The 27,694-nt window shown below is 43.2% G+C and overlaps 1 protein-coding gene and 2 long non-coding RNA genes across 5 annotated transcripts in view; 1 reads left to right on the top strand and 2 right to left on the bottom strand.

The window, feature by feature from the left end:
- PCARE (photoreceptor cilium actin regulator) overlaps positions 1-16,849 on the top strand; it is a 35,056-nt gene extending 18,207 nt beyond the window's left edge. The window contains exons 3-5 of one of the 2 annotated variants that reach the window (XM_083496034.1): positions 6,286-6,347; positions 6,460-10,551; positions 14,623-16,849. In XM_083496034.1, coding sequence (XP_083352160.1) covers positions 6,806-10,551; positions 14,623-14,752 — 3,876 coding nt within the window. In that variant the 5' untranslated portion in view covers positions 6,286-6,347; positions 6,460-6,805 and the 3' untranslated portion in view covers positions 14,753-16,849. Of the gene's footprint in view, positions 1-4,511; positions 10,552-14,622 lie in introns of those variants that run through there. The other variant, XM_083496035.1, reaches the window with a different exon arrangement.
- LOC310703694 lies at positions 13,978-19,988 on the bottom strand. Of its 2 annotated transcripts, none has more exons than XR_014524318.1 (3): positions 19,948-19,988; positions 19,266-19,298; positions 13,978-14,088 (listed from the first exon to the last, which is right to left on the bottom strand). It is a non-coding gene; the product is annotated as an uncharacterized lncRNA (long non-coding RNA). The 2 variants fall into 2 exon arrangements; XR_014524319.1 differs by lacking the exon at positions 13,978-14,088 and adding an exon at positions 19,651-19,705 and having other exon boundaries at positions 18,265-19,298.
- LOC310703691 lies at positions 19,985-27,580 on the bottom strand. Its single transcript, XR_014524314.1, has 3 exons — positions 27,343-27,580; positions 21,097-21,238; positions 19,985-20,010 (listed from the first exon to the last, which is right to left on the bottom strand). It is a non-coding gene; the product is annotated as an uncharacterized lncRNA (long non-coding RNA).
- Between the last annotated feature and the right edge of the window lie 114 nt (positions 27,581-27,694).

Raw genomic sequence — 27,694 nt, 5'->3', positions numbered from 1 at the left:
CCTCAGGGGTTCAGGACACTCCCGCTTCCAATGACCCTCCTTCTTGCAATTTGCACATTGATTCCTTCCCAGTGGTGGATTCCTTCCCCGCCCTCTTCCTCCATTTAAGGGGCGGTAGTCTTGCTTTACTGCTGTGGCTAGCATTACCATCTTTTCCTTCTGCCACTTCTTCTTCTCTTGTTTCTCAGCCTCATCCCTATTCCGATAAACTCGGCGTGCAATGGCCATAATTTGGCTCATCAGCATCCCTTCCCATCCTTCTGATTTCTGAATTTTCTTACGAATGTCAGAAGCGCACTGGGCCACAAATGTAGCAGTAATCATTCTGCTGTTTTCAGGGGCTTCAGGGTCAAAAGGAGTCCATATACGATAGGCTTCTTGCAGCCTCTCTAAAAAGTCTCCTGGACTCTCATTTGGTTTCTGTTCTACTTCTGAGACTTTAGACATATTAGTGGGCTTCTGGCATGCCCTGCGGATACCTTGCACAAGCGTCTGGCGGTAGGTGGTAAGTCTGGCCAGGTGAATTACATTGTTTGGATCCCAATTAGGATCTTCCAAGGGAAAGTTGTCTTGGAGATGACGGTCAATATTAAAAATATTTCCCACTCTGGCCTGCTCACGCAAATATATCTGTGCCTTTTCAATTATGTCTCTCCTTTCCTCAGTGGTGAACAGAGTATTCAGGAGCTGGCGGCAATCTGTCCAAGTAGGACTATGAGTATTTATTATTGAAGTCACCAAGTCCATCATAGCCTGAGGTTTTTCTGCGAAAGATGGGGTGTGTGTTTTCCAATTCATCAGATCCGTAGTTGTGAATGGAATGTACTGGAGGGTCAAAGTTCGAGGTGGCCGTGGTCCGAGTTGCCCGTTAACCAGCACAGGCTCCTCAAGTGCATCAAATACTCTTCTGAGAGGGGCTACTACGTGATCTTTCTCTTCGCTTTGCTCTAAGGGCCTCAAATCATAGGGGATGGTATTTGTCCCAAGGCGTTCTTTTAGCAGCTTTATACGCCTGGCTGTATTGCTTGCTGACCGATTAAGGTCTCCCTGTAACTTCTGTAATAATTCTCTAGGATTTGGATGTACAGGGGTTTGGGGTAGGCAATCAGTTGTTTCACTAAAAGAGACTGTAGATGGAGTTCTACTGGGACTCACAGATGGAATAACCACTTCTGCTTGGGCTTTATTATAGGCCTCCAATGCCTCCTGAAGATATTTATCATAATCTATCAAGGAATCAAGTTCTGTGACTCCAGCCCCATTATTCATTCCACTTTCTTGCCTTGGGGTTACAACTGGTGGAGGGTTTGGATTAGGCTCCCTTTGATGTGGAGCATAAGGTGGAGGTGGAAGCAGCTCTTCCTCTGGTCCCTCAAAAATGGGTTTGAGTTTATTTGGCAAGATTCCTTTTCTAGCTTCGGCTTTTACAGCCAATAATTTGCATCGTTGGACTTTGCATTCCCTTATCCATGGAGGATTTTTATTTAATGTGCTCAGCCAGGAATCTATATATGAAAATTGTTCTGGGCACCCTCCAATTTCTTTGGCGATGTTAGACCAAAGTTTGCTTACTAAATTTATATCAAAGGTTCCTTGAGATGGCCATTCAGTATTTTGCTTCGGCCACTCTAATTCACATAACGTTCTCAAGCGCTCTGGCGTCATTTTGACTCCATACGCCCCTGAGAAGGCTTTCTTAAAATTATTTAACATACATTCAAGAGGTGTATTTTCCCCTTTTGAACCCCCAACTCCCATTGTATGGCCCTGTGAAGTATCCACTCAGTCACTCACACACACGCTTCGTGGGTTTCCTTGCCCAGATGGAGTCGCCTCACTGGGAACCGAAGTACTACCCACTCCACACTCAGGTCAGCTACAGATTGCTCTGTACTTTCTCACACATACAATGCGCTGGATACTTCACCACACACTACCTCCCATTCTTCCCTTTTCCCCCACCAGACCACCATCTGATATATCCAACCACCTAGCGTACTCAGTTCCCACTTACTGAGACGCAGAAGTTTGATCAAGACTTCTCTTCCTCCCAATTAATTGGAGGGCCAAAAATCCCTTTGTGCACTTACCCCTGGTTGGTTCCGTTTCCCCCCGGTCCGTCGCCGCCAGTGAGCAGGGTATCAGACAGACGAGACTTCTGCGTTCCCCCTGGAAAAATTTACCAGTGCGCGCTTGGGTAAGCAGTTTAGAGATCCTCTCTCTTGTACCCTGCTCAGTAGAGCGAAGGGGCTGCGTTCCAGCAGACCACTTATCCGAGTCACAGGGCACCATAAAATGTAGCACCCTGCTTGTGGTTAACGCTTAGCTGGAATGAAATATTCAACGCAGCAATAGAGAATTTAAAATAATTATTTATTTGTCAGACAAATAAATGAGAGGCACAGTGGTATATGGTTACCAAGCTCTGGCCTGGCCTCCTGCCATTATGGCCAGCACTTATATTCCCTTAATCCAGCCCCCTTTGCTCCTCCTTGGGCTGCCTCTGTCCAATCAGCCTGGTTGGATTTCCTATTGGCTGATTGCTATATCCAATCCTAAAAGATACACCCACATCCTCCTGTCCTTATATGGAACACAAACAGCTATATATTGTTACATCTATAAATGACAAATAAGTAGTAATATATCTTACATGTGTCTCAACAAGGAATCTTAATTACCAGCTCACCTCTTGCCCTCCCTGCCCTATTGCCTTCTAAAACAAATGGTTAATCTTAAATTTTTATCTTAAACATATGTCAAGGATCTTGAGTTTCACATCAACATTGAAAGATATCCTTCATTTGAAGGTTTCTAAACAAATGTCTGACAGCTAATATATCAGGACAGCATTTGATGGCGTCTTCTTGTCTGGCAGGGGGGCTAAACTGCTGGCTGACTTAATTCCAGGATAAATACAACTCTTCTAGCATTTGTTAAATCCTTTGCATAATTACATTTAAGCCAATATATTTAAGCTAATATATTTCATACATTATCATAGGTAACCTTTTAAAAGGAATAAGGCCTTTTTAAAGCAGAGAGAGAAAGAAAAAAAAAGAACTCAGTTTAAAACAGTTTCAGAAGAAGGCTCTTCAGTTTACATCCCCCCCCTTCAGCAAGCTGCTTTTCCCATTATCTGTTTAAGGAAGAAACAGCTTTAAAAAGACTTCCCAGCTAGATGCTTTAAAAAGACTTCCCAGCTAGATGTTTTTTCTCCCATTTGCCTCTGGCCTTAGAAAATACAGCTCAAGGTTTAAAAGAGGCCCATGGTATCATTTTACTATTTGCCCATTCTTAATTATATTTATCTCTGCCTTTGTTATCTTCTGTAACATGTAGGGTCAGTGTCATTACTCAGTCTGTAATTTCAGCTTTTACGACTTTGAGAATTGTTTTCTGCTATCAATCAAAGGGGCCCTTGTCTTAGGAGAATGGCCAAGGTTTTCTCTGCCTGGCATGAAACATTTGAAAATCTAAGCCCTCTTTTTAATATACAAGTCCTGATCAAACATTAATAAAATGCAGGCTTATGCCTGATGCCTCATATCAACACAAAGACACAACCTGCATAGGGAGAGAGTGGTCAGGAAAGTTGTTCTCTCCTTAACAACTGCCTGCATACTGCACCAGAAAGATACCTGCCTCTCCGTTTGAGAATGCTATTTTGCACACCACATAAGTGTGTTAGACCCCATCTGAACTACACATTTAAACATACACTTTTAAACAAGGATGACTTTCCTTAAACAATCCTGGGAACTGTGGTTTGTTAAGGGAGCTGAGAGTTGATATGAAACCCTTATTCTCCTCAGCCAATCCCTCTTCCCAGGGAATTCTGGGAACTGTAGCTCTGTGAGAGGAATAGGGATCTCCTAACAACTCTCAGCACTCTTAAAAACTACAGTTTCCAGAATTCCTTGGGGAGAGCCCTGACGGTTAAAAGCCCTACTGCTTTATATATAGTGCAAATGGGGACTTAGATTAGATATATGAGCTGTGGATTCTTTTCCAACCCAGTAAGTGTTTGATAATATACTCTTCTCACACTGGAAATTTTCCTCACAAGGTTATTGTAAGGGTACATGGGAAGAGAACTGTAAAAAATAATGCATACGTTGAAAAAGTAATAGATACATAATTCATAAAGGTGGCATATAAATGTTATAAACAAACACAATACCAAATCTCCCATGCCCTGTGAAAATGTTCATGAGACTAGAGTATGCAAACAGATTACATTTCTGGATTGTATTGGATGTAAAGTAGATGGAACCCATCCAAAATTACCTAAAGGGCATTTTCATTAGACTAATCAGCTGCACCAGCTTGTCTTCATCCAGCTCTTGGCACAGAACAGATTAGTAAATGCAACCACGATGCCGAGATATGCAACTCTGGTGAATAATTCATAGGCCACCCAAGAACTGCTGCAGGTATTCTTGTACGCCAAGTCAAAGTTAAAGGCAAAAAGAAGATATTGTAGCCAGACTATAGGAGGCAAGAAGACAAAAAGAAGATTAAAGGATTAAACAAAATATTGCTTTGCTGTTGCATAACTTTTTATTTTTGAGGATGTCAGGTATTTGACAAACATTCATATTAAGTTTGTGTTGGGAAGATGCAGTGCTCTAGACCAAAGGCGGGAAATATTTCTGGCCCAATGGTCTATATTCTTATCTCCTCCCACCCTGTAAGTCAACTTTGACTGGTAGGTAGCCCTACCCATTGCTTTTTTTCTTTTAAAAAAATGTTTAGGGGTACTCTCCTTTTGACTCAAGAAAACCACCATTTTATAGTTCAAATCAGGAAAAATAAATACAGTAAATGGACAAAAATACAAAGAACATGCATTACCTTATATTACATAGCTGACAGCTTACAGTAACTTCCACATTGGCATGAGGTTGTGTACACTTCCCTCCTACTTCCAACTCCTACTTCACACATTAAACGCTCGCTTCCATCTGAGACTCGGGAAACACCGTGTCACGAAATGAGGCTGCCATCGGGGGTAGCAACGGAATTGACAATTCATTGGCCCTACCCATCTGTCAATCATCTGATGTCATGATGATGCCATGTGACTGAAAAGTGAGTGATCCCACCCATCTGTCAGAGTTGACCTGTGGGAAGGGATCAGCTTCACCAGAGCATTCCCCACTGTTTTGAAATTAATAACATCCTTCCAAATTATGTTCAATGGCGCTAAAAAAGGCAGCATGACATGTGCAAAAGTCATATTTGCATTAAGCAGATACTAACTGCCTGTGGATAACCATGGCTATTCCAAATTTTCCTTGAAAAATATAGCCTCGTCATCTTCCTCATTAGTATTCAGACAGACAAACTGTCATCCATGTATCATTCAAAGAACTCATCAGTGCATCTCTCAGTAGATGCGAAGTTATAAACTCATCAAAATTTAATCTGAAAAACAAGGAGAAGATCTGCTGCATAAATATGTTCTTGTATTTTTTTGCACAGGTGAGCAAACAAACATTTCATTTCCTTCTGCACCATTTCATCCTCTCCTTTAAAATTTCTGCACCACTTCAGCCCTCCTTCAAAATTTCCATTCTTCTGTCTGCTCCTCTGTTTGCTGCAACAAAGCTTTAGCCTTTAATCATCACAACAGTATCCTAAACCATTAGTTGTTTTATTTTAATCTTACAGCAGTCATGTGGGGTTGGTTAGACTGAGCGACAATGACTTGGCCACAGCCAAGCAACGGTGTGAAGTGGGCTGCTGCACCACCTAAAACTTGAAATCAATGCCACATTAGCACAACAAGATTCTGTTACTTACCATATAATTTTATAACTTCAGTTGGGTACTGCTTTTGAATAATCATTTAGGGTTGCATCTAATGTTATTCCTACTGTGAGTGGGCTCACACAGGCATGACTACCTTTGGTACACTAATTTCAAGAGATCTTCTCTGAATCAAACTTAATTAACTCTTGACATTTACAATATCGTGCAATGTAGCACCATAGGTTTGGGGAAGGAAAGGGTGGCTGAAGCACGTGTGAGACGCATCAGAAGGAAAACTGTTTTGACGTTGCAGGTCAGAAAAGTTGGAGACACTCTCGAATGCATGGCCTAAATAGGCATTTCCATCTCTTACCTCTTTTGACTTGGAGTGCTGTGCTTTCTTCCTGATTGACATTATCCTCCCAACGTCATGCTTTGCCCTTGCACGTGTCCATGCAGTGGTACTTTGCCATTCAAATGGATATTTTCTGGAAGAACTGCCTTACAACTGACCCTTTTATTTTTTAGGATTGCAAAAGCAGCAAGTGCCCCTTAGTGATGAGACATCGTGGGGAAATGTATTGTAATGTGTAAGCACCTAATTTGTCAAATGCAGCATGTAACAAGAAAGTCCTTTTATAAATGCAACAAACTAGCTGAGGGCTACTTAGCCTAATAAGCTTAAAATCTTATTTCTTGTAGACATCTGTCAAGGCAAAAGCAAGATACACACAACACAAGCACGCTTAATCCACTAGCTCAGGCTAAAGGCGATGGAGCTTGTGCGCTGCTGCTTTGCATCCAAAGGGGAAATTGCAAAGGCGAAGAATACACTGTGCACATTTGTGGAGAGATGCACTGGGAACGCTGAAGTTTGTAATAGCTAAGAAGGCAACCTACCAAACTGTGGGCTGTTCAAGATGAAAGCTTCATCAGAAGCATAAGATCCTAACATCAACTGAACTTGTAAGTTTTTTCTGCCTTTTTATTCCTTCCTAGATCAGTTGGATATTTTTCAGGAGTAAAGAAGGATAGGAAGAGGAGCATAATGGGCTGCACTCCTTCACACAGTGATATTGCTAACCATAATGTGACCCATGGAATCAAGTCACTGAACAGGGGTATCCTGCCAGTTGATCCCGAGGGCGAAGGTTCCCAGCTCCCAATGCTGATCAAATGCTCCTCTTCATATGATCTTGAGGAGTTGTGCCAGAGAGAGACTCAAATTAAAGATCACTTCTTTGAAAATTCATCAGATGAGGACAAAAATGTTAATTTCCGCTCCTCCTCTGAGGATCCTTCTCTGCCTGAGATTGACCAGGAAGAGAAGGAAATGGAAAGGGTAATCTCAGAGACTGAGATAGCCATATCTGAACTGACGGTGTCTCCCACCCATATGGTTGAGGATATTAAGGTCAGAAAGCAAAACTCTTCTGCATCGGAAGAAATTGGCTTTGCTTTGGAAGACAACGATGCAAACAATGAAAAGCAAAATCCAAAGAAAGGGAAAAAGCAAAAGAGCATCAGGCAGAGAAAACAAGGCCGTCATTGCAAAATTAAAGAAAAACCCACCCCACCCGAATGCAAGGCAGAGGAGAAGGTGGATTTCCCAGAGTTGCTTGTTAAAGCCCATCAAAATGCTTATGCCTATTTAAACCCCAACCTCTCCAAATACGAGGTTATCTTGTGCATGGCCAACCAGGCCACGGAAACGCAACTAATTATGCAGCAGATGGTGAGCTTTTTACTCCTTCGTTTTGATGAAATCAACCATCTTTTGGGAGAAATTGCCCAAGATGGAGAAGGCCTACTAAGAGATGTGGGAGGGAATCTTGCTTGGCCAGCTGGCAAAGGGAACCTGAAAGAACAGCCAGATCTCTTGCAGCAGTTACTACAGTACACAGTCAATAAGATGCAGCTGTTAAATGGCACTGTGGCCTCTTTAACATCTGATGCCCTGCAGGAGTCCTGTAGCTTTCTACAGTCTGCAGGTAGCAGCTTGGAGGAAAAACTGAAAGCAAAACAAGCTTTTGATGAGCGCTTGCTCAGGACAATAAAACTCCTTGAAGCATCTGCAGTCAAACCCTCTCACTCTCATCCTGATGATATGACTCTTTATTCTGAAGACAGTGGGATTGGGATTGACAGCGAATCAGTCAAAGACCTGAACCTTCTTGATAAACAGGGAATACAAAAAAATTGTGATTCTTCTTCACATGACCACCCATCCTTAAATCCAGCCAGGCCATCAGGTGAAATCCCGTGGTCATGCACTTCATTACATGCCACAGGCAGATCCCACGACTGTGCCCTGGAAAGACAATTTAAGGATATATTTTACCCACCTGCACCCACCAAGGGTGTAATGCCTTCTTCAGCTGTAGCTCCAGGAAGCACTGTTCTGCAATATCAAAACATCTCCAAAACCTCTTCTCCTAACTCTATGAATTGTGGCGTCATTCATGAGGGCGGTTGTTTCAAAGACTGTGAATCAACCGCAAATGAAGACAGTGATGATAGTAGCTTTTCTGAAGAAGGTGACAATTTAAGTCTGTCTGAAAAGGGAACTAAAGAACAGCCCACATCTTCGCCTGCAGCAACCTACAGTAAACGGAGGCCTTCCACCAAACGGATAGAGAGCCCAGAGAATGAGGAAATTACACTCAAGATGAAAGATGCCATTAGTGAAAAGATCAAGTTTGTCCCTGCTAAATCTGGGAAGAGGGATTGGGTGGAAGATGAAAATGGGAAGATGCTGCGGCGGCCTAGCACAGCAGCTGGAAGCCAGAAGGCACCAGTTAAAAAGAAAAGGTCTAGGTCAGAGGAGTCTCTGAAAAGTCATGCTGAAGACCCAACCCTTTTAGAACTTCAAAGGACTCAGAAGGGGCTTGACAAAAGGCTGGAAATGTTTTACACACTTAATGGAAACAAGGATCTAAACGATAAGACAGCATCACTGAACCCCAAAGAGCCATCTAACTTGCAAGATTCTGAGCATGTTATTCATAGATCTTCCACTAAGAAACTAAAAGCATCTCTTGCTAAAAACTTCAGCATATTGCCTAATCAAGATAAAGTCCCTTTGTTTAGGCATGATCAAAATGCTATCGGTCAACAGACTGGTGAAAGGAAATGTCGAAAGCCTGTCACAAGCACCACCACCCCAATGGATTCAACATCTAAGAAAGAAAATGAGCTTCCTGGAACACAGAAGCTGAACAGTGTTGGTTGTGCTCCACCCCGCAAATCTGTAAAGAAGTTAATTGAAACATTCAGCACCGCTGAAAGTCTTGTGAAACCTCCAAGTTTAAGAATTTTGGGCCCAATAAAATGCGTCAGAAAGTTTGGACTTCCAAGCATCACTCCCAGTCTCCCACTTCCTAGAGGACTTGCGCCTTTAAATCACAAACATAGAGTTTCACCAATAGGAGACATAAATTGTCGAAACATCAATCCAGCACACTGTACCTTGGGTACCACTGGGTCACCTGTATTTGCAAGCGGAAGTGGCACAAATGGGGATTCTGATGATGATGGCGATGACAGTGATGACATGGAAGACCTGCCCCCACCACCTCCTGACATGTTGATGGACATCTCACCTGATTCAGCTACATATCCAAAAGATGCAACAACAGGAGAAAACTATTCAGAAATTGCTAAAACAAATGAGCATTTCACCGCTAAAAAAGTTACTCACATTTCTCAGCGAATGAAAGCTTCTCTGTGTTCAATTGACTTGTTACCGAGTAAGAATCTGAACAGTCCCAGTCTCATTACTAACAAAGCAACAAAAAGCGCTAGGATGGACTTCAGACCAAGAAAATATTCCCTGGAGTTGAATTCCAGCTATGTGTCTGATAACCACCAAGACATGCCATCAGCATCCCCAGAGGAACATGAAGTGGAAGAAACTACGGATCTGTATAAGCAGACATGTAAGCTCATACCTCTTCAAAATCCTAAAGAAATGCCAGAACAGGATGCACCTGAGCCAGGAAATAAAGACTGTAGCACACCTTCAGCTTCAGCTCAAAAGCGAGGCTCTCCTGATTCACCCAGTGGAAGTGAGAAAATGACTGCCTTTACCAAACGGGTGTCCCCCGCAAGAACACCACCTTCATCACCCCCCAGTGAGAAAAGGCTCCCAAGCCCACCACTACATCACAGGCACATAAACCAAGCTTCTTCCCCCACTACCCACCGGCAGCCAAGCCCCCCTGCTAATCCCAGGGCATCAAGCTCTCCAACACAAAGGAAGCAGCCTTCCCCACCAACCCAACAAAACCTGTCTAGCCCACCGTTGGGACGCAAGCAGCAGAGCCCACCAACCCACCGGAAAGTGTCCAGCCCACCAGCACTCCGCAGAGAAGCAAGCCCACCTCCTTTCTCAACAACCCCATCCCCACCGACTTCCCCATCTTGGTTGCACAAAGGATTACGAAATCACCTGGACTCTGGGAATGAGCAGCAGACTCCCATCCTGAAGATTGTCAGCAATACACGCTCAATATTTTGTCCAGCCACTTCCTCGTTATTTGAAGCCAAACCGGTGTTGCCACCTAACAGCTCCACAACAGAGGCTACGGCGGACCATCCCGAAGGGTCAGCATTTGCGCAGAGGAGCAGCAAACATCTCAGGCAATGTGGGGATCAACAGAGGAGGGTATCCCTCAGTGCTGCCAATCCCCAACCTTTTGTGCGGAGGAGTTCCTCTGATCGCAGGCCAGGATTTCAGCGTCCGCTGCCATTCTTTGCCACATCTGGTAGTGAACCTGTGCTAATTCAAACAAGGTAAGAGCCAGTAATTTCAAAGCCTTTAAGTTGCATTTAGATGTATAGTCAGCCTTATAGTCCAGGCAAGTAACTTCGTTGCACCCATATCTGTCACTAATATCTCTTTCCTACAAGTAGGATTTGTGTGAGTGAGGAATAGGTAAAAAAAACAAAACCACCTGTTCCCTTGTGTTACATCTGCACATGGGTTTTGAAAATGCACAGTGAAGTGAAGCAAATCCTTCCCCGATTCCTCTCTTGCCCATATTTGCCCATATGACAGCTGGGGAACCACCCCAACATCAGCACCACCAGCCATGCTGCCAACTTGACTGGCTTTCCACGTAGTACTATTATGAGAGTCCATGCTGGGCGTGGGTGTGGGAAACCTGGGATTCTAAATCCCTGCTCACCTGTGACACCTTTATGCCTTTATGCCTCGAATATCTTATTTCACAAAGTTGCAGTGAAGCTATCAGGCTCTCTGAACTCTCCAGGGTTTCAGGCAGGTGTTTCTACCAGCCCCACCTGGAGATGCCAGGGATGGAACCTGGGACTTTCTGCCCAGGTCCTCTGATACTGAACGGCGACCTTTTCCCACCCTGCCAAGCGTAGGATGCTGATGTAAGAAATGCATGATGGGTTACTTTTCACACTGCAGTTTAAAAGCCTATGTGCCTTTCCATGAATTACCTGCTGCAATGAATCGTTTATAGAACTAGCTCATAGCATGAAGTATGAGAATTCAGAAGCATCCTTCAGTTTTCAGTTGTGTCCTGGAGATAGCTTCATACACTGGGTGTTTTGACAGAATATTATTATTATTATTATTAAATTTATTACTTGCCCTTCACCCTATGATTCCAGGGCAGGTTACAACAATTTAAAATACAATGTCATCATAATAATTTATTACGGTCAAAGACCAGCTCGAAAAGCACAACTGGGACAGCTTTCAAAAGAATAAAATATACATTTAAAGCAGTGTACAACAACAGCTTAATGATTGAAATCTAAGATAAGCGCATAAACACATAAAGACCTAAAAATTTGGACTACTATACAAATTGGCCCTGACACCCTGGAGGCCGACTTTGCTGTTTTACTAGTGAACTAAATTATTTCGGGGGTGGCATGTGCCTGCAAATCTGTGCGCAGAATCTGGCAACCGTAAATACAATATTATATTTTTAAAAAAGTTTTTAAAACTTACATGTATCGGCCAGGGATATAGGAAGCTATCCTATACTGAGTGAGACCATTGGTCCATCTAAGTCAGTATCCTGTACGTTGACCGAGCATGGGATTTCAGAATGGAGACACTTCCAAACCCACCTAGAGATGCCAGAGATTGAATCTACGACCTTTTGCACGGAGGCCTTCCTGGTGGGAAGAATTTTACCACAACTGCATACCAAATGGTAGATCCCCCCCTCACCACTTGACAGGACGGTACATTCTGTTTCTCAGGTTGTTATGAACATGCCATGGTGCATTGCAACTTGGGGACAGTTTGAGACATTTGTCCAACATTTCTCAGGTTTTAACTTGACGTTGCAGGATCCGTAATGCCAAAGGCATCATTTACCTTTCCTGGAATAATTTTATTTTCCTTGCATTACAAAGAAAAGAGAAAGAAGTGGTATGGGACTGTTGCTTTCCTGTCCTGCAACATTAAGCCTTCTGCGAGAGTCCAGTTAAGTCCTCAAACCAGTCCTGCTGATTTACCACAGGAATATGTATTCTGGGAAGAAAAAGAAGCTATCCGAGCACCTCTGATCTTCTAATCCCTTGTTTTGTTTCTGTGTTTAACCAGCTCTCTTCAACCTTGGGTTCCGCCTTTCAACTTGTAAACAAAACAATAATGAGGCAGAAGAGTGCCCGGGGGTTGTTATCCCAGAATAACTGATTATGTAAACGCAGGCCTAGGATCAGTTTCCAATGAAGCGTTTGCTCTTTCCCTTTACTCTGGGCTCTCTCTTGAGAGAGATGTGTCACTGGCCCCAATTAGAGAGCTCTGGCATCTGTTGTAGCTTCATAAGTACCAGGGGAATGGCCTGTCGGTGTTTTAAGCTATGGGAACCAGAAACCATCTGCTCACGTAATAGGAGGGGGTTAGTGAGTTACTTTGCTCTTATGAGGCTGGCCTTTTGCTGGAATTTAGCTGAGGGGCACGTTTTCACAGCACGGATGCTCTGCCCGTACAAATCCTGCTAATCCATAATAGGATTTGTGCATGTGTAATAGGAAAAAAAAGTTTATTTTAGTCCAGTGATGGCTATCAGATTAAAGGCCTTTCCATGGGGTAACAGCTGGGAGAGGAGCTTTGAACAAATACTGTTCAAATATTCCACTTAACTTAGGGCCACAAAGCTGGTTTTTTGACTCAGACCCCAAGCAAAGCCTTGGGTCATCTTTCCAGATACAGGGTAAATTTGTATCGGATCAGGACCTCATCAGGATATTATTCTAACGCTTCTTTTAAGGGTGTAAGACAGCAACCCTATACCCACTGAACTCCCTGGTACTTAAGTGTGAGTAGGCATGTGTAGGATTGTAAGGTGTATCAAACGCTCCACATTATTTTTCCATTAACGGAGCCACATAACATACACAGAAATAGAGGACAAAATTTAAAAGTGGATAAGATCAAGGACACACACAAACTCCAGGTGCAGATTTTGTATATTCAAGTACTTAAATCTAACTCTCTGTTGATAAACGCTACCCCAAACTCTGAAAGGTGCAAGATGCCACGGTTTCCAGGCATGTTTAACCAGGGTCTGTGTTTCCTTTTGGAAAATGAGGCACAGGTGTCTTTATGATATATGGTTTATTTGCACATATTTGCACATCCTGAGCCTACAATGGAGGGGTTCACAGCATCAATACCCCAAGAGGTTCTGGCTGCTCCAGTAGCCACAGCAGCCTTGGATTTAAGCTGACCCCAACCATTGCTCTCAAATGTGCTCTCTGCCCCTCTCCCCAGCCTGCTGTGCTTTACAGACAGCCACTATTTTCTCCTATCACTGAAATCCTAAACTCTACTCTGCTTTATCTTTGCTAACTATCTCAGAGCTCAAGGAGGGGCTCCACCTATTTGCCAGGTTGCACAGTCTTTATTTTCTGTTAATGGCCCACCTCTTTACGTAATACAGAATCATAGAACTGTCTGGTAGCCCATTTTAACACTCCAAGCATTGATTAAATTCTAACACCTATCAGACCCAGGAATTTAGGGGAAACTGGCACCTGCAAACCCTGGCCACCCACAACTCATAACAATATGTATATTGGTGCTCTTTCATTAAATGTATTTGTACCAGATCATGTTATCTTTTATTGTTTGAACATGAAATATTGATGCAGATAGCGCAATCTATTTTTTACCTTATCCAGCAATTACTTAATTTATGGGAAGTAGTCAGATATATGTTACATCAGTGTGAGAAGCACTGGTCCTTTACCCAGAGGTGCTTCCTGGGGCTTATGGGAGATGTAGTCCAAATCATCTGGAGGGTGCCAAGTTGGTAAAGTCTGTGATAAAACATATACCTATGAAGAAACACATGCGAATGTGAATTTCATGTGAATATTCAGCATTCTGAAAACCTCAGCTTTCATAGTTATGAAACCATGTGCACATTTGCTTAATTTTTATAAGTATTACTGTTATTATTTATTAAATTTATATACTTTCCTTCACAACATAAAAATACAAAATGAGAACACAAAATACACGATAAAACAAAAATTAAAACAAACCAATAGTCCTCCTCGCTTTAATTTTTTTATTTGCATACTTTATACAGATGACAGAAGTGTACTTTTCTTGATGCAGAATTTGCGTTACCTTTGACGACTTGTGCTAATAATTCTTAGCTCCCAAATGGTGATAGATTTTTATGTAATGGAGCTTCATTTTGGTGTTAGGCAATAAGAATTTAAAACTGGATTGTACAGAATAATAAACACCTAAATAGCTGCTGAGGGTGTTCCATCATGAGTTTACATGTTATATCCATTCTTTCGCTTTTAAAAGGTCATATGTCATTAGCCTTTGGACTTAAACATCTTCTCTATTTGCAGAATGGAAGAGAGCCATAGGAAAGAGGTGGACTATTGGAACAGTCCATGTTCCTCTGAGGGCAGAAAAGCAGGCAAGTCATCTTCCCACCCTGAACTCTACGTTGTGGGCCAAGGACTCCAGAAGGACTGAGTGGAAGTGATTATTCTGGCATCTAGAAAGCTGTGGCCCAGGACCAAGAATCTTTTCATGTGTAGCCCCAAGCTGCAATGTTTTACTTTCTTCACCATGTCAAAGAAGAATGAATACTGGTTCCTGGTTTAGCATCACAGATCTTTGGAACTTGAGTTCTGAAGGTCATCCTGACCAGCTTTCCCCTCCAAGAGATCATCTGCCAAGCTGCATGGTCACAGTCCGGACCACTGTGAGCTACAGAGTGTGTGAGAACTGCAAGGAAGTACTTACAGAGCAGATAGTGGCAGATCATTCCAAGGCCACCTTCCTGGGCGCCACATGCCAGCATTGGGTGGGGCCAGAGGCAAAAACAAGCACAGTCAGAGCAATGAATGTGATTTTTACCTCTGTACAGCAGGCTACCCCTATAACACTCTCCTGAAAGTAAGTCCCGTTGAGTTCAATAGGCCTTACTTCCAAGTACACAGGTATAAAAAGTTAAAGGTAAAGCCCCCCTGGACGGTTAAGTTCTGTCAAAGGCGACCATGGGGTTGCAGTGCTCATCTCGCTTTCAGGCTGAGGGAGCTGGCATTTGTCCACAGACAGCTTTCCGGGTCATGTGGCCAGCCTGACTAAAACGCTTCTAGTGCAGCGGGACACCGGGATGAGTGCTAGAGTGCACGGAAACGCCATTTACCTTCCCACCCTCCGCAGTGGTACCTATTTATCTACTTTGCACTGGCGTGCTTTCAAACTCCTAGGTTGGGAAGAGCTGGGACAGAGCAACAGGAGCTCACCCTGTCGCAGGGATTCAAACTGCTGACCTTCCTATCGGCAAGCCCAAGAGGCTCAGTTGTTTAGACCACAGCACCACCCACATCCCACAGGTATAGGAACACACTAAAAGGCATGTTTGCACCATAAGAATTCCCACTCTTTCACGCCTAGAAGGAAATGGATGCATGAAGAACTAATCTTCCCGGACCAGTAAAAAAAAGGTAGCCCACTTTATTCCTGCCCCAGTATGGACTATCTCTCAATATCTGGAATAACTTCTGTCTAGAGTGCAAATGAGCATAACAGAGCAGAAGGTATGGCATAGGCAGCTGCACTGAGAAATGCCTTGCAGTAGTAAACCTGGAGCAGATATTGCACCTGCTAGCCACTCCGTGTTTGGACAGTGCAGGTAGACTATAAAACTAGGTGGCATCTCAGGGAAATCTAATGAATTCTGAATTTCAGTTTTGCATGGGCTCACTCAAAAATAGAACAAAAGGCAGCCAGCCAATAATATCTATGCACAATAATATCTATGAAATTTAATAATGATTTAGATAAGGCTCTCTTTCCAAGGTCTAGGGGTTTCCCCCCCCCCCACCAGATGATGTAGCCTTAGCCACTGTTTAATCTCATTGCTTCTGTATCACAGAAAAGCTTCATCTTGATTCCTGATGAGAGCAAATGTGTCATGCCCAATCAGGTCTTAGAAGCACTCAGAAAGCATCTGCATATTTCATGGAACGGGATCATGGGCCCAATCAACCAAGTATTTCTCTCATTGTGATAATGTTCATTTGGTTCATAAGGTGGCACCAGAGAAAGGAGTCCTTTATTCACTCCTGCATTAATATGGATTAAAATGGCTCTCCCCAGCCGGCTGCTGTACAGATGTTTTTGGCTACAACTCCCATTCCCCGTCCCCAATCACATGCGTTCTGGTGGGCTGATGGGAGATGTAGTTCAAAAAGTCTGGCAGACAGCAGGTAGGAGAAGGCTGGCTTAAATGTAAGGCTACACTTGAGATTGAAGGCAGACCATCAATTTATTTATGAAGTATTTTTTAAAGAATAATTACATAAGCACATAAATTCCACATTTCTGCTACCAACCAGCTTTATATGACTCTGTATTGGTTATTGGCTTTTTAAAAGTTTCTGTATTTTTTTAAAGTTATGTTACACTGCTATGTATATTTGTGTAAATACCATTTCCATTTTTCACCAAGTCTGTATATTTGTGAATATGAATTACACAGTGATGTATATTCAAAACTTACATTTCTTTGCTTTATAAGCCACGGTGAGAAACCTTGCCGTGGAATAAATTATATCTCTCGCTTTTTTTTAGTTGCGGAGTTTTATATTGCACTTTTGTGGTTTTCCACCAATAAATTGTTAAAATAAATGTAACCTTGAAGTTAAAATCATAGGGTTATATTCAAAGTAGTGTTAAGAAGATTGCTTGCACTGATGGAACAATCTCCTCTCTCACCCCATTGTGCACTGCTCTGGGGGTCTCAGATTTGGGGAGGGTGCATAGTGGGGAAAAGAGGGGGGGAAGTCCCTTTGCACTAGCTGGAATTGTTGCTCTAACTTCTGCTAGTGCAACTGTTTAGTTGTATATAGTCTCCAGTTGCAAACTCCTGGAGATAGCTGAACATGGGTCTTATTCATTGACCTGATTTTGGAAAGATTTGACTCCTTGGGTTTCATAATAGATCTTTGTACACCTGCAAATCTTGCGGTTCACCAAACATGCCAATAACTTCCTTGTGTTTCTCAGTGGCCCTATGTTGGTCAGATTTCTGTCAACTCCTATATGTGCTACTAAATGGAGCAACAATATACTGAAAAGCAATTTCCCATGTTTCGGTCACATCCCTATCATCACGCTGTTGTGTTACCAAGAATCAGAAAACAGGGCAACATTTTTTAAGCCAGAGAGGTGAGCCTGTGTAGATAGGTGCAGGCTGAAAGCATAAGGAGCGGCAAAGGAGGACAGGTGAAATTTATTGATGGAGAAGAGAACTTCATATGACTGAGGGCAGCAGTAGGATGTAAGGGGTGATCAAAAAGCAGTAGTACTCTCTTGGAGGCAGCTGCCCATGTTCATCAGGATAAGGTAGGGCATGGCAAGAGTAGGGGAGCTCCAAGTTGGTGGCATTGGGGTTCCATGGTTGTGTGTACACTTGCAGGGTACCGATGCAGGCAAGGCAGAACTGCCCTGACCTCACCACTCCCTTCTCCTGCCCTACCCCATCCCCGTCCTGTAGTGCCACCATGACTCTGGGGCCACTGCTGGCTGAGAGCGTTGCAACCAGGTAAGCAATCGCCACAGGCAACTGAGGCAAAGATACACTGGGATTTAAAGCAAGGATCCTGTACTGTTTCTGGGAGTAGGCAGGAAGCCAGCACAGGGATTGAATGACAATCACGCGGTCTGAGCCATGTGAATGCTGGATGATTCAAGCAGCAGAGTGCTGGACAGAGGTGAGGAGGCAAAGTAGGATCAACAGGCCAGGGAAAGACGGACACATTAGTCAGGGTGCTGGGAGACAAAGTCGTGAATCAGAATATTCTCTGCCTCATTAGGAGATCCACAGGTGCCATCTCACACCAAAGACTAGGTGCCCGCAACAAAGGGCTTCAACTTTGCCCATTGACTTTGAGGGGGCCCAGCCCCCCAAATATATTATTGTGGGTGCCGAAGCACCCACTGCCCCCTGGCAGATCTATGTTTGCAGGTTTATATATACTAGTGTGCTACCCCCTCCTGCTAGATATCAATCAGCTGGGGATGTGACCGTGTGTTGAAGTTAAATTCCCAAGAATTAGCAGCAGTCAATCTCATTTTATACCTGTGTTGTTGTTTTTAAGAGATTGTCTTTTATTTTTAAACTGCCTTTTCAAAAATATTTCCTTGATTGAACACGTACTGCCCTGGATTCACTATTGCTACTGTCATGGCCTCAGCCCAAGGGTTAAACCTGGATTATCATGAGCAGATCCACTTTGCAAGGCTAACCGGCTTAGTTTCTACACGCACAGATAGTGGCCTGGTGGGAAGCTTAAGGCACAGCGAAGTTTCCTGTGTGCTTCTCCCCACATTTCACTTACCTTGCAAGAAAGTTCCAGCGGTGTCAGCTTCCCAGCCAGGAGCTGCCATTGGCGCAGCCATAAGGCAAGGACTTCATGTAGCCTTTCATTTGCAGCCCATTACCTGAACAACAGCTGTGCTGGCATGTGCACAGCTTAAACCTTAAACTCTGGACAGTGTGAAATTTCAATGCTGAAACTCTAAATCAGCCAAAGGGTCATATTTACACCTGGAAGTCTGCAGAATGGAGTGGGTGCGGAAGATTATGCCCCAATAGTGTCTCTCATTGCCCCTCTCATAGCTTCAGCAAACTTGGGTCCAAGCTTTTTTAAATGCACACTTTCCACTAATGCATGCATGTCTCGGAGTGGAGACGTTTGTCGCAAAATTCAGGAAATTGTGAAGGATAGCTGTGTTTCAGTTCACTCCTTGTTGCAGGAAGCGTGAATTAGGTAAGCTCACATTTAAAACACACACTGAACTGAATTTCTTCCCCCATCCACAGTATGGACACCCTAAACTGAGAGTTGGCTGTGTGTTTGGCAACAGCTGGAGAAGGATTGTTTGGATCTATAAATATCTATCACCTTCTCAAGTGGCTGCTTAGCTCAGATCATGGGTAGAGCTGAGCTAGTAATTCCTTTCCTGGCCATACCTTTCTGTTGAGGTTGAATTGACATCTTCGGAGCTAGAAAGGAAAACAATAATAATAAAATACTGCTAACTGTTGATCCTTTGAGGTTTTATTTTACATTTCTGAGCTAAGGATAGGATCAAAATGTACTGCATTTGTTTCCCTCTGATGTGAATGGGGAAGGCATCTGATTCAGAGAACTCTGCTAGTAGATATTTACATTTGCAGGAGTTTTAAGCCTGCTGCTGAGTTTTATTATCATCTTCAAAGGGTGGCAAGGCAGACGTGGTGTGAACAGCAAGAGCTCAGAGATTAATTCTGCAGGAATGGCTGCTTTCTCTGGCTGCAGGGAGAACAAGGTTAGACATTTGTAATGCCTCTCATCTTATGCATTGGCAACACTTACCCATTAATATTGACTGAGAGGCGGGTGGAATGGCATGTTTGAATCTTTTTCTCAGCTGGTATAAAGGAATAGAAAGAGGGAAAGGCACGACATAAACCTTTGCTAGTTTAGCGAATCCCTTGTTTTCGCTGGTGTGAGGTCAGCTTTATCTTGAAACAGTAAGCATCTGCAATGTGATGCCATGCTGCTAGTGTCCAAATATGCCTTGACAGTCTCATGTTGTCAACCAAAGAACTACAAAACTTATCAAAACACCAACATGGCAAAAATTAATCACATGAGCAGAATTTCACGAACCTCGGCAGTCACATCCCGCAAACAGGAGGGAGACATATCTGAGCCGGTTCCCATTCTTGAATTCTGAAAGGACATAGCCGGGCATGTAAAACCCTAACTGTACGCTTGGGGAGATGACAGCCATATTTATAATAGTCACAGAACTTTTTCCAGCATCTGTGATCAGAGAAACAGCTCCCCAGGTGAGCAGTCCACAGAGCAGCCTTTCCTCACACGAGCACATGGACAAAGCTGATGGTGCAAACAGCTGTTTTTCAGACGTTAAATCTATGTAGAGTTAATTTCCAAGAGGATTTAAGAAGAGCATGCTGTATCAGGTCAATGGCCTATCTAGTTTACCATCCTGTTCTCACAGTGGGCAACCACAAACATCTATGGGAAGCCCACAAGCCTGAGCGCAACAGTACTCGCTCCACCTGTGATTCCCAGCAAATGGTATTCAGAGGCAAACTACCGTACCTCCAAAGAGAAAGTAGAACACAGTCATCACTGATATAGTCGCTGTAAAGTCGGTTACAGTTAATGCCTCTAGTTGGTGCCAGCAATAACAGCGCTGTACAAGCAAAATATTCTTTGTTACTCAGCAACCTCAGAGTGTGTGTCTGCTCCTTCCTGCACAGCACTCACAACAGAACAACAACAGCCATGTGTGTTAAATAGTGGGTAGACATAGCAGACGACGCAGCAATTTCTCCAAAGCAGCTCTTTATTTGTAAGCTGGAACAGAACTGAACAGCAAACAGTTCAGCCGGCCTGCTTTTATAGGCAGCCAGCTGTCAAAATTGTAGCAACAACAACCCAGGGTTTCCCGCCTAAAGTAACTGATGTGGACCTGAGTGAAAACTACGTATATACACGATACTCCTGGTGGCCAGGGTGAGAACTTCAATACATAACAATGTGCCTCCCATCTATGTGTTATTGAGCATTTGAAAAGGGCTCTTAAGGTTCAAAACAAACCACATCAACAGACTGTGTAGGTGAAGGACTGTAGAAATTATGATGCAATTTCAATTGAATTTCTCAGGGTCCAAATAACAAATAGTGCTGTTTCGCTTACGACACAAAGCATTACCTTGCGCATTTGGGGTGTCTGTAAGTGGGTGTGTTATGATGAACTCCATCCCTGTTCGCTAGCATCAATCTCACCTGTGATCTTCACATGGTCCACTTAGCCAGCCTTCCAGTGTAATTCATCCTAGGCACCTGCCTTCCATAGCATGGGTCTCCAACCTTTTGCCCAGTGGGCAAATCTGGAATTTTGAGAAAGTGCTGTGAGCACCAGCGACATCTAAAAGAGCAGAAAGATTGGTTTAATAAAAAAGGGGGGGACACCTTGCAAAGCTGGCTAAATTTAGTCCTTATTTAAGGGCAAAAGCATCAGAAGTCAGAAGGAATGGATTCTGGGAAAGTTGATCCCTCTTTATACAATATTGCCATGAGAATCATTGTCTTTCCCAAGCCCAAACAGGATTTGGTTGTTTTTTTCTTTCAGATGAACTCCCCCCCCCCTTTATGTATGCAATTCTAATTTAATAGTCACAATAAACGTGAGAAGATAAAATCAGTCAGATGTTGGACAACAGAACAAGTGAATTAGTAATGGTGTTTGTAATTTATTTGTAGATCTATGATGGTGCTGGATATGGCTGCTTGTGTATCATTGTTTAAAACAACAATGTATTGCAAAGGAAGAGATGCTATTTTAAAATAAATTTTGCAATCTTTTGAAAGACAGAAAGCAATAGGATCCTAAAATGGTGCAGACATTTGCTCATATCAGCCCCCCCCCCCGCGATTAGGGGGGAAAGGCCTCTGCATCAGCCACTGCCATGCTCATTCAGAGATCAGCTTTTTGCACCTCTCTTCTGTTCAGAGCACAATGGAGGGTGAGTGTCAAATCCTGGTATCCAATACCGAGCCAGTGAAAACAGAAACTGAGCAGAAACAGCAAAAGGTTTCCATTACATCGTGGGTTTTTGAGGAGGCATTTACTGAGACCTTTCATGGGTACCACAAGAGCTATTGGTGGGCACACTGGCACCAATGGGTGATTGGCAACCGTTGCTCTACATTTATCAACAGCTTTATGATCTGCATTAAAAATAAATAAATCATATCCCACCGTCCATGCACAGAATTCAAGGCATAGAATTCAAGACAGCACACAAAGTCCTTTGTACTGGCAATTTAAAACTACGCAGGAGGTTCTGTTCTGTTCTATTTTTAGGGAGCTCATTGTAAAGGCATGTTTAATTCCCTTTCGCTTGTATTCAAAAATAACAAGTGGTGTAGTGGCACAAGAAGAAAACCTCGGAGAATTTAGGACAGGCTACAAACTCAAGGGTCTCTTAGCTTCTCCGACAGTGGATTTTTCTGTGTCCTGTGTATATATACCAAGTGCTGCTCCCTCTGGCCTCGCAAAGGTCAAACTAGTGAGATGGAGTGGAAAGTAGAACACTCTGTTTGTCAACAGCCTTGACTCCAGTAGAGGCAGATGCAACCTGAGATGGTTCAGAACTCTTGCCAGCCAACAACTGCCCTGACTGTCACTGACTGAACTTTTTCTGGTAGTGCTTGATAACTGGGGTCGTGGGTCATACTGGGTCTGCCGCAGAGGAAGCTGTAGATTATGACTCTATATTAAACTGACTACCCAGGTCAAAGAAGCACAATGAGAGAGAGAGAGAGAGAGAGAGAGAGAGAGAGAGAGAGAGAGAGCGAGAGCGCATTTTATGGGTGCAAGTTGGAGGGAAGACTACGTTTTCAAAAGTCCTTTTTAAAATACATGGATTTATTATACTTTTAAAAAGTTGAAAATCCAACCTGCACAAATTTCGAGCAATGCTTTTTTTCCATGGATACTGAAGCAGGCATAATAGAACTTTAGACAAACAAAATTAAAACACCATATATATCAGGTGTTGAGATGTGACAAGCCGCTGGGAAACAAGAGGGATGTAGGCATGATCTGGAACAGGGGTGCCAACTTGAATAAAATATTGTGGGGGGCCCAGGTAAGCCCTGTCCTGCATAATCAATCACATGACGGAGTGCATACACACCATTTGAATGGGAATGCCCATCAACTTGGGGGGTGGTCCCATCAAATATTTTATTGTGGGGGCTGAAGCCCACATGGTCCCTTGGGAGTTGGCTCCTACGCTCTGGAGAACCCCAAAGTTTGCACAAGTAGAAAAAAATACTTTGAAAAAAGAACCCAATTGGCCCAAAGACTGCTCAGCGACCACAATGAGTGTTTGTTGGGGAATGCAGGGATGGAATGGAGTATTCTAAAGAAGCTCTGGTGGCTGGCTGGCATCCTGAACAGGAGCACTTCACACTGCACCATTTTATTACAGGCCCCACTTGTATTTACAGTGGTACCTCGGGTTAAGTACTTAATTCATTCCGGAGGTCCGTTCTTAACCTGAAACTGTACTTAACCTGAGGTACCACTTTAGCTAATGGGGCCTCCTGCTGCCGCTGCGCCGCCGGAGCATGATTTCTGTTCTCATCCTGAAGCAAAGTTCTTAACCTGAGGTAATATTTCTGGGTTAGCGGATTCTGTAACCTGAAGCGTATGTAACCTGAAGCGTATGTAACCTGAGGTACCACTGAATATATTATTTAATGGCTACTTACAAACCATCATAAGAATCAGAAGTCAGTAGTGTACCCACCAGTACATCCTATGGCACCTGCAAAAAACCTCAATACGTATCGCCTCAGAAATTGACGGTGCACTAAAGACCTGCTCTTCCTGCTCATTTCATACCAAGAACTAACTTAGTTGGTCTTTAAGGTGCTACTGGAAGGAATTTTTTTATTTTGACTATGGCAGACCAACACGGCTACCTAGCTGTAACTGCTCATTTCCTGTCAGCCCTGGTTCAGCTTCTCCCACACTGAACAACATGCCCACATTTAACTGGATGCCAGGCTTACACACCTGCCATCCCATCTATTCTGAACAGAGGGGAGATGGAAATAAACTTCTCTCTGAGAGTGCTGCAGTGGCTGATGAAGGGAGACAGGGGGAAATAATTGAGGGTTTTAGCAGGAAAGGACATCTAGAGGCCAAGTCTACTTGCCAATAGACAACAGCTTTGCCCACTGAGGAACCATGGATGAAGAAACCTGGAATACAAGTTTCTTAAAGGTAAGGTCTACCTAGGCCTTGCTACTGCTCTGTCACCAGGTGACCCAGAAATAGTAGACTTGCTATGCCTTGTATGTTTATTTATTTGGAATATTCACCGTATTTTTTGCTCTATAAGCCTCACTTTTTCCCTCCTAAAAAGTAAGGGGAAATGTGTGTGCGTCTTATGGAGCGAATGCAGGCTGCGCAGCTATCCCAGAAGCCAGAACAGGAAGAAGGATCACTGCTTTTGCTGCGCAGCGATCCCTCTTGCTGTTCTGGCTTCTGAGATTCAGAATATTTTTTTTCTTGTTTTCCTCCTCCAAAAACTAGGTGCGTCTTATGGTCTGGTGCGTCTTATGGAGCGAAAAATACGGTATATTGCAGCCCTCTGGGGAAAAAAGCTCCTGTGGACTCCCATGCTTCTTCCTACCTGTACATATATGCAGAGCTTTTTTTCAGCTGGAACTCCTTGGAACTCCATTCCAGCAACTCTCAGGTGCCATTGCCATTATAAGAGAACAGGGGAGGCGTTCATGGTGAGTTCCAGCACCAATTTTTCTAGAAAAGTAGAACTGCATATGTATGTTGAATTTAAGAGGAAGGGTATTGGATCGTGCCTTGCCAGATATTCTCAAAGGATGGAATGCAGTTATTAACACGGTGTATGGAAATCCCTGAGGATATGATGTAACAACAGCTACGCCTATCCATTAAAGTATATGGAGCACAATAAAGTCTTTAATTTATTATTCCCAGAACAGGTATATTAGATCAGGCTCAGGCACTTGAAATGTTCTTTATTTCTAACCCGATTACCTCAGGGCTCTAGAAAGGTGATGTTGCCAATATAGGGAACTTTTCAAGTATGTGGCAAAGTACCAAACATTCAAACGACCTGCCGTTTTATTTGTAGGCCTTTTCCAAGCTGTGACCCAAACAAACTGACATCTATGCCTGGATTAAGGTATCCAAATTCAGAGTCAGCTGGTCAGGAATTAGCAAATACTGCTCTTGCCACCAGCATGCCTATATAATTAAAGAGAAAAATAGAAGTGCTTTCTCTGTGAAATACTCCTCTGTGTTTATCATGAAGCTCCAAGGTTCATTTTATACGACAACCTAAAATGAGAACTCTCAGCTGAGTTTTTATCCCAGTTTCCTGCTCTCTTTTCTTTTTCCTTGAGTTCTGGTACTATGACTATAATGAGATATAATGAGAGTGTTCTCATTTATTAGGGCTGTGTACCAGATTTAACTGAGGCTCCTTGCTGCTTTGGGAGGTGTAGATATGCAAGATGAACCAAATTTATCCCCCTTCCTTCGGTTGCATGCCGGCTTTTTAATACCCCAATCAGTAATTTCAACAATCTTTCCAAATGCTGGTGGACTCCATTTCCAATCAGTCACAGCCAGCACGGGCAATGATCAGGGATGAAGGGAGCTGTAGTCAAACATTATATGGAGGGTCACAGGTTTCTCATCCCTGCTTTGTAGAATAATTAAGGAAAGGCACATTCCTTAATCTCCCCCCCCCCCTTCTGCTTCTGTAATCTTCATAGGACTCTAGCTCAATGGTTGCCATTAATTTGATTCTGAATTGATTTTAGAATGTATTTTAATTAATTGACTGTGTGATTTTATGTACACTGCTATTTTTACTTGTTGTTAGCCGCTCTGAGCCCGGCTTTGGCCGGGAAGGGTGGGATATAAATAAATTGTTTTATTTTTATTATTATAATTATTACTCCAGAAAAGGTTTAAAGTGCACACATACACAAAAGAATCATGGGAGCTGTAGATTGTTAAGGTTGCTGAGAATGGTAGCTCTGTGAGAGGTAAATTATAGTTACTGGGATTGCTGCAGGGGATGTGTTTTAAAAGTAAGGTATGTATATAGCCCGTGGCACATTCCAAAGTAAGGCAACCATCTCAGGCAGCAGGATCCACAGCGGCAGCAGACCCCAATGTAGACCATAGAATCATAAAATTGTAGAGTTGGAAGGGACCGCAAGGGTAATCTAGTCCAACCCCCTGCAATACAGGAATCTCAACTAAAGCATCCATGGCAGGTGGCCATCCAACCTCTGCTTAAAAACCTCCAAGGAAGAAGTCCACCACTTCCCAAGGGAGACCGTTCCACAGCTCTTACTATCAGAAAGTTCTTCCTGGTGTTCTCCTTTCTTGTAACTTGAAGCCATTGGTTCGGGTCCTACCTTCCAGAGCAGGAGAAAACAAGCTTGCTGCATCCTCCATGTTATGGCCCTTAAGATATTTGACGGTGGCTAACATATCTCCTCTCTGTATTGCTCCTGATATAGATCTTCCCTCATCCCTTCTTCCCTGACAGGGAGGGAGAAGACTCCATATTGTGGTTTGTGTCAGGTGCCAAAATGTGTTGGGCTGACCCTGCTTTTCATACATATTATATAATTCCCCGACATACCTCTCTCTCAATTTAACACTACATTTCCCCTATCACTCTCCTATTTTAATGTCCAGAGAATATGTCTTCCAAACTCAACCTTCTAAAGAGGATCAGAAATCGAAAGCTAAACAAAAGGGGAATAAACCATTATTTTAAATATTTGGATACAACCAGCTTGGACTTTCATACAGCATGCAAAACTTTTTCTAGTGCTAGCAATTGCAAGAGTTCTGGAAATACTGCTCCAGAGCATTTCGGAAAATCACCACAATCACTATACTCCACAATGGTCTTGTTTACAATAGTGTATCAGAATGAGTCCCTGGAAGTTCCAGAGTCCTTGCAGAATGCTGCTGTTTCAAGGCAGAGGGAACCTCAGAGAATTCCATGTTTTCCAAACCTCTTTGCCACATTACCAAAGAAAGTTATGCAATGATGACTTCACTGCTAATGGAGGAGTGGTGAATTCAGAGGACTACAAAGAAAACAGCAACATACTGCATCATCTCAGATGAAAACAAAAACTATTGAGACTCATGCTTGTCTTTGAGTGACTTGATTTGTGTGTGTGCTTTAGGGGTACTCTCTTTTTGACTCAAGAAAATCACTATTTTATGGTTCAAATCAGGGGAAACAAATACAGTAAATGGACAAAAATACAAAGATTCACAAAATGTTTAGGGGTATGTGTACCCCTGCAGCCCCCCAGAAAAAAGCACTGTGTGTGTAATATAATATTCCAGGTTCTCTCTTCTCACAGACTATTTTTAGGTCCAAATACTTCTTTAAAATATATTTCTTTGTATTTTCAGGTGGCCATACATACTCTGTTTCCCCGAAAGTAAGACATCCCTCGAAAATAAGACCTACTTCCAGTTTTGCCTCTCACTGTAATATAAGGCATCCCCCCAAAATAAGACCTCCCCAATAATAAGGCCTCCCCCGAACATAAGGCCCCCGAAGCTGCCGTAAGGCGTCTGACTCCTCTGGACCATAGCGGCGGACGCCACTGCGCAGCTCACTGATTGGCCGCAGCGCAGCCGGAGCTGTTCTGGCAGTGCGAGGTCTCTTTAAATCAGAGAGCCTGCGCCAGGACAAGCTGCCGCCTGCTGCTCACTCTGCTCACTCTGGCTGACTCACAATTAGACAATAAATGTGTGCCGTATTCTTCATGGAAA

The sequence above is a fragment of the Podarcis liolepis genome (genome assembly GCF_965112155.1).
Source record: "Podarcis liolepis genome assembly, chromosome: 3".
Taxonomy (NCBI): Eukaryota; Metazoa; Chordata; class Lepidosauria; order Squamata; family Lacertidae; genus Podarcis; species Podarcis liolepis.
Note: the sequence above shows the minus strand (reverse complement) of the source record. Positions and strands in the feature narration are given on the sequence as shown.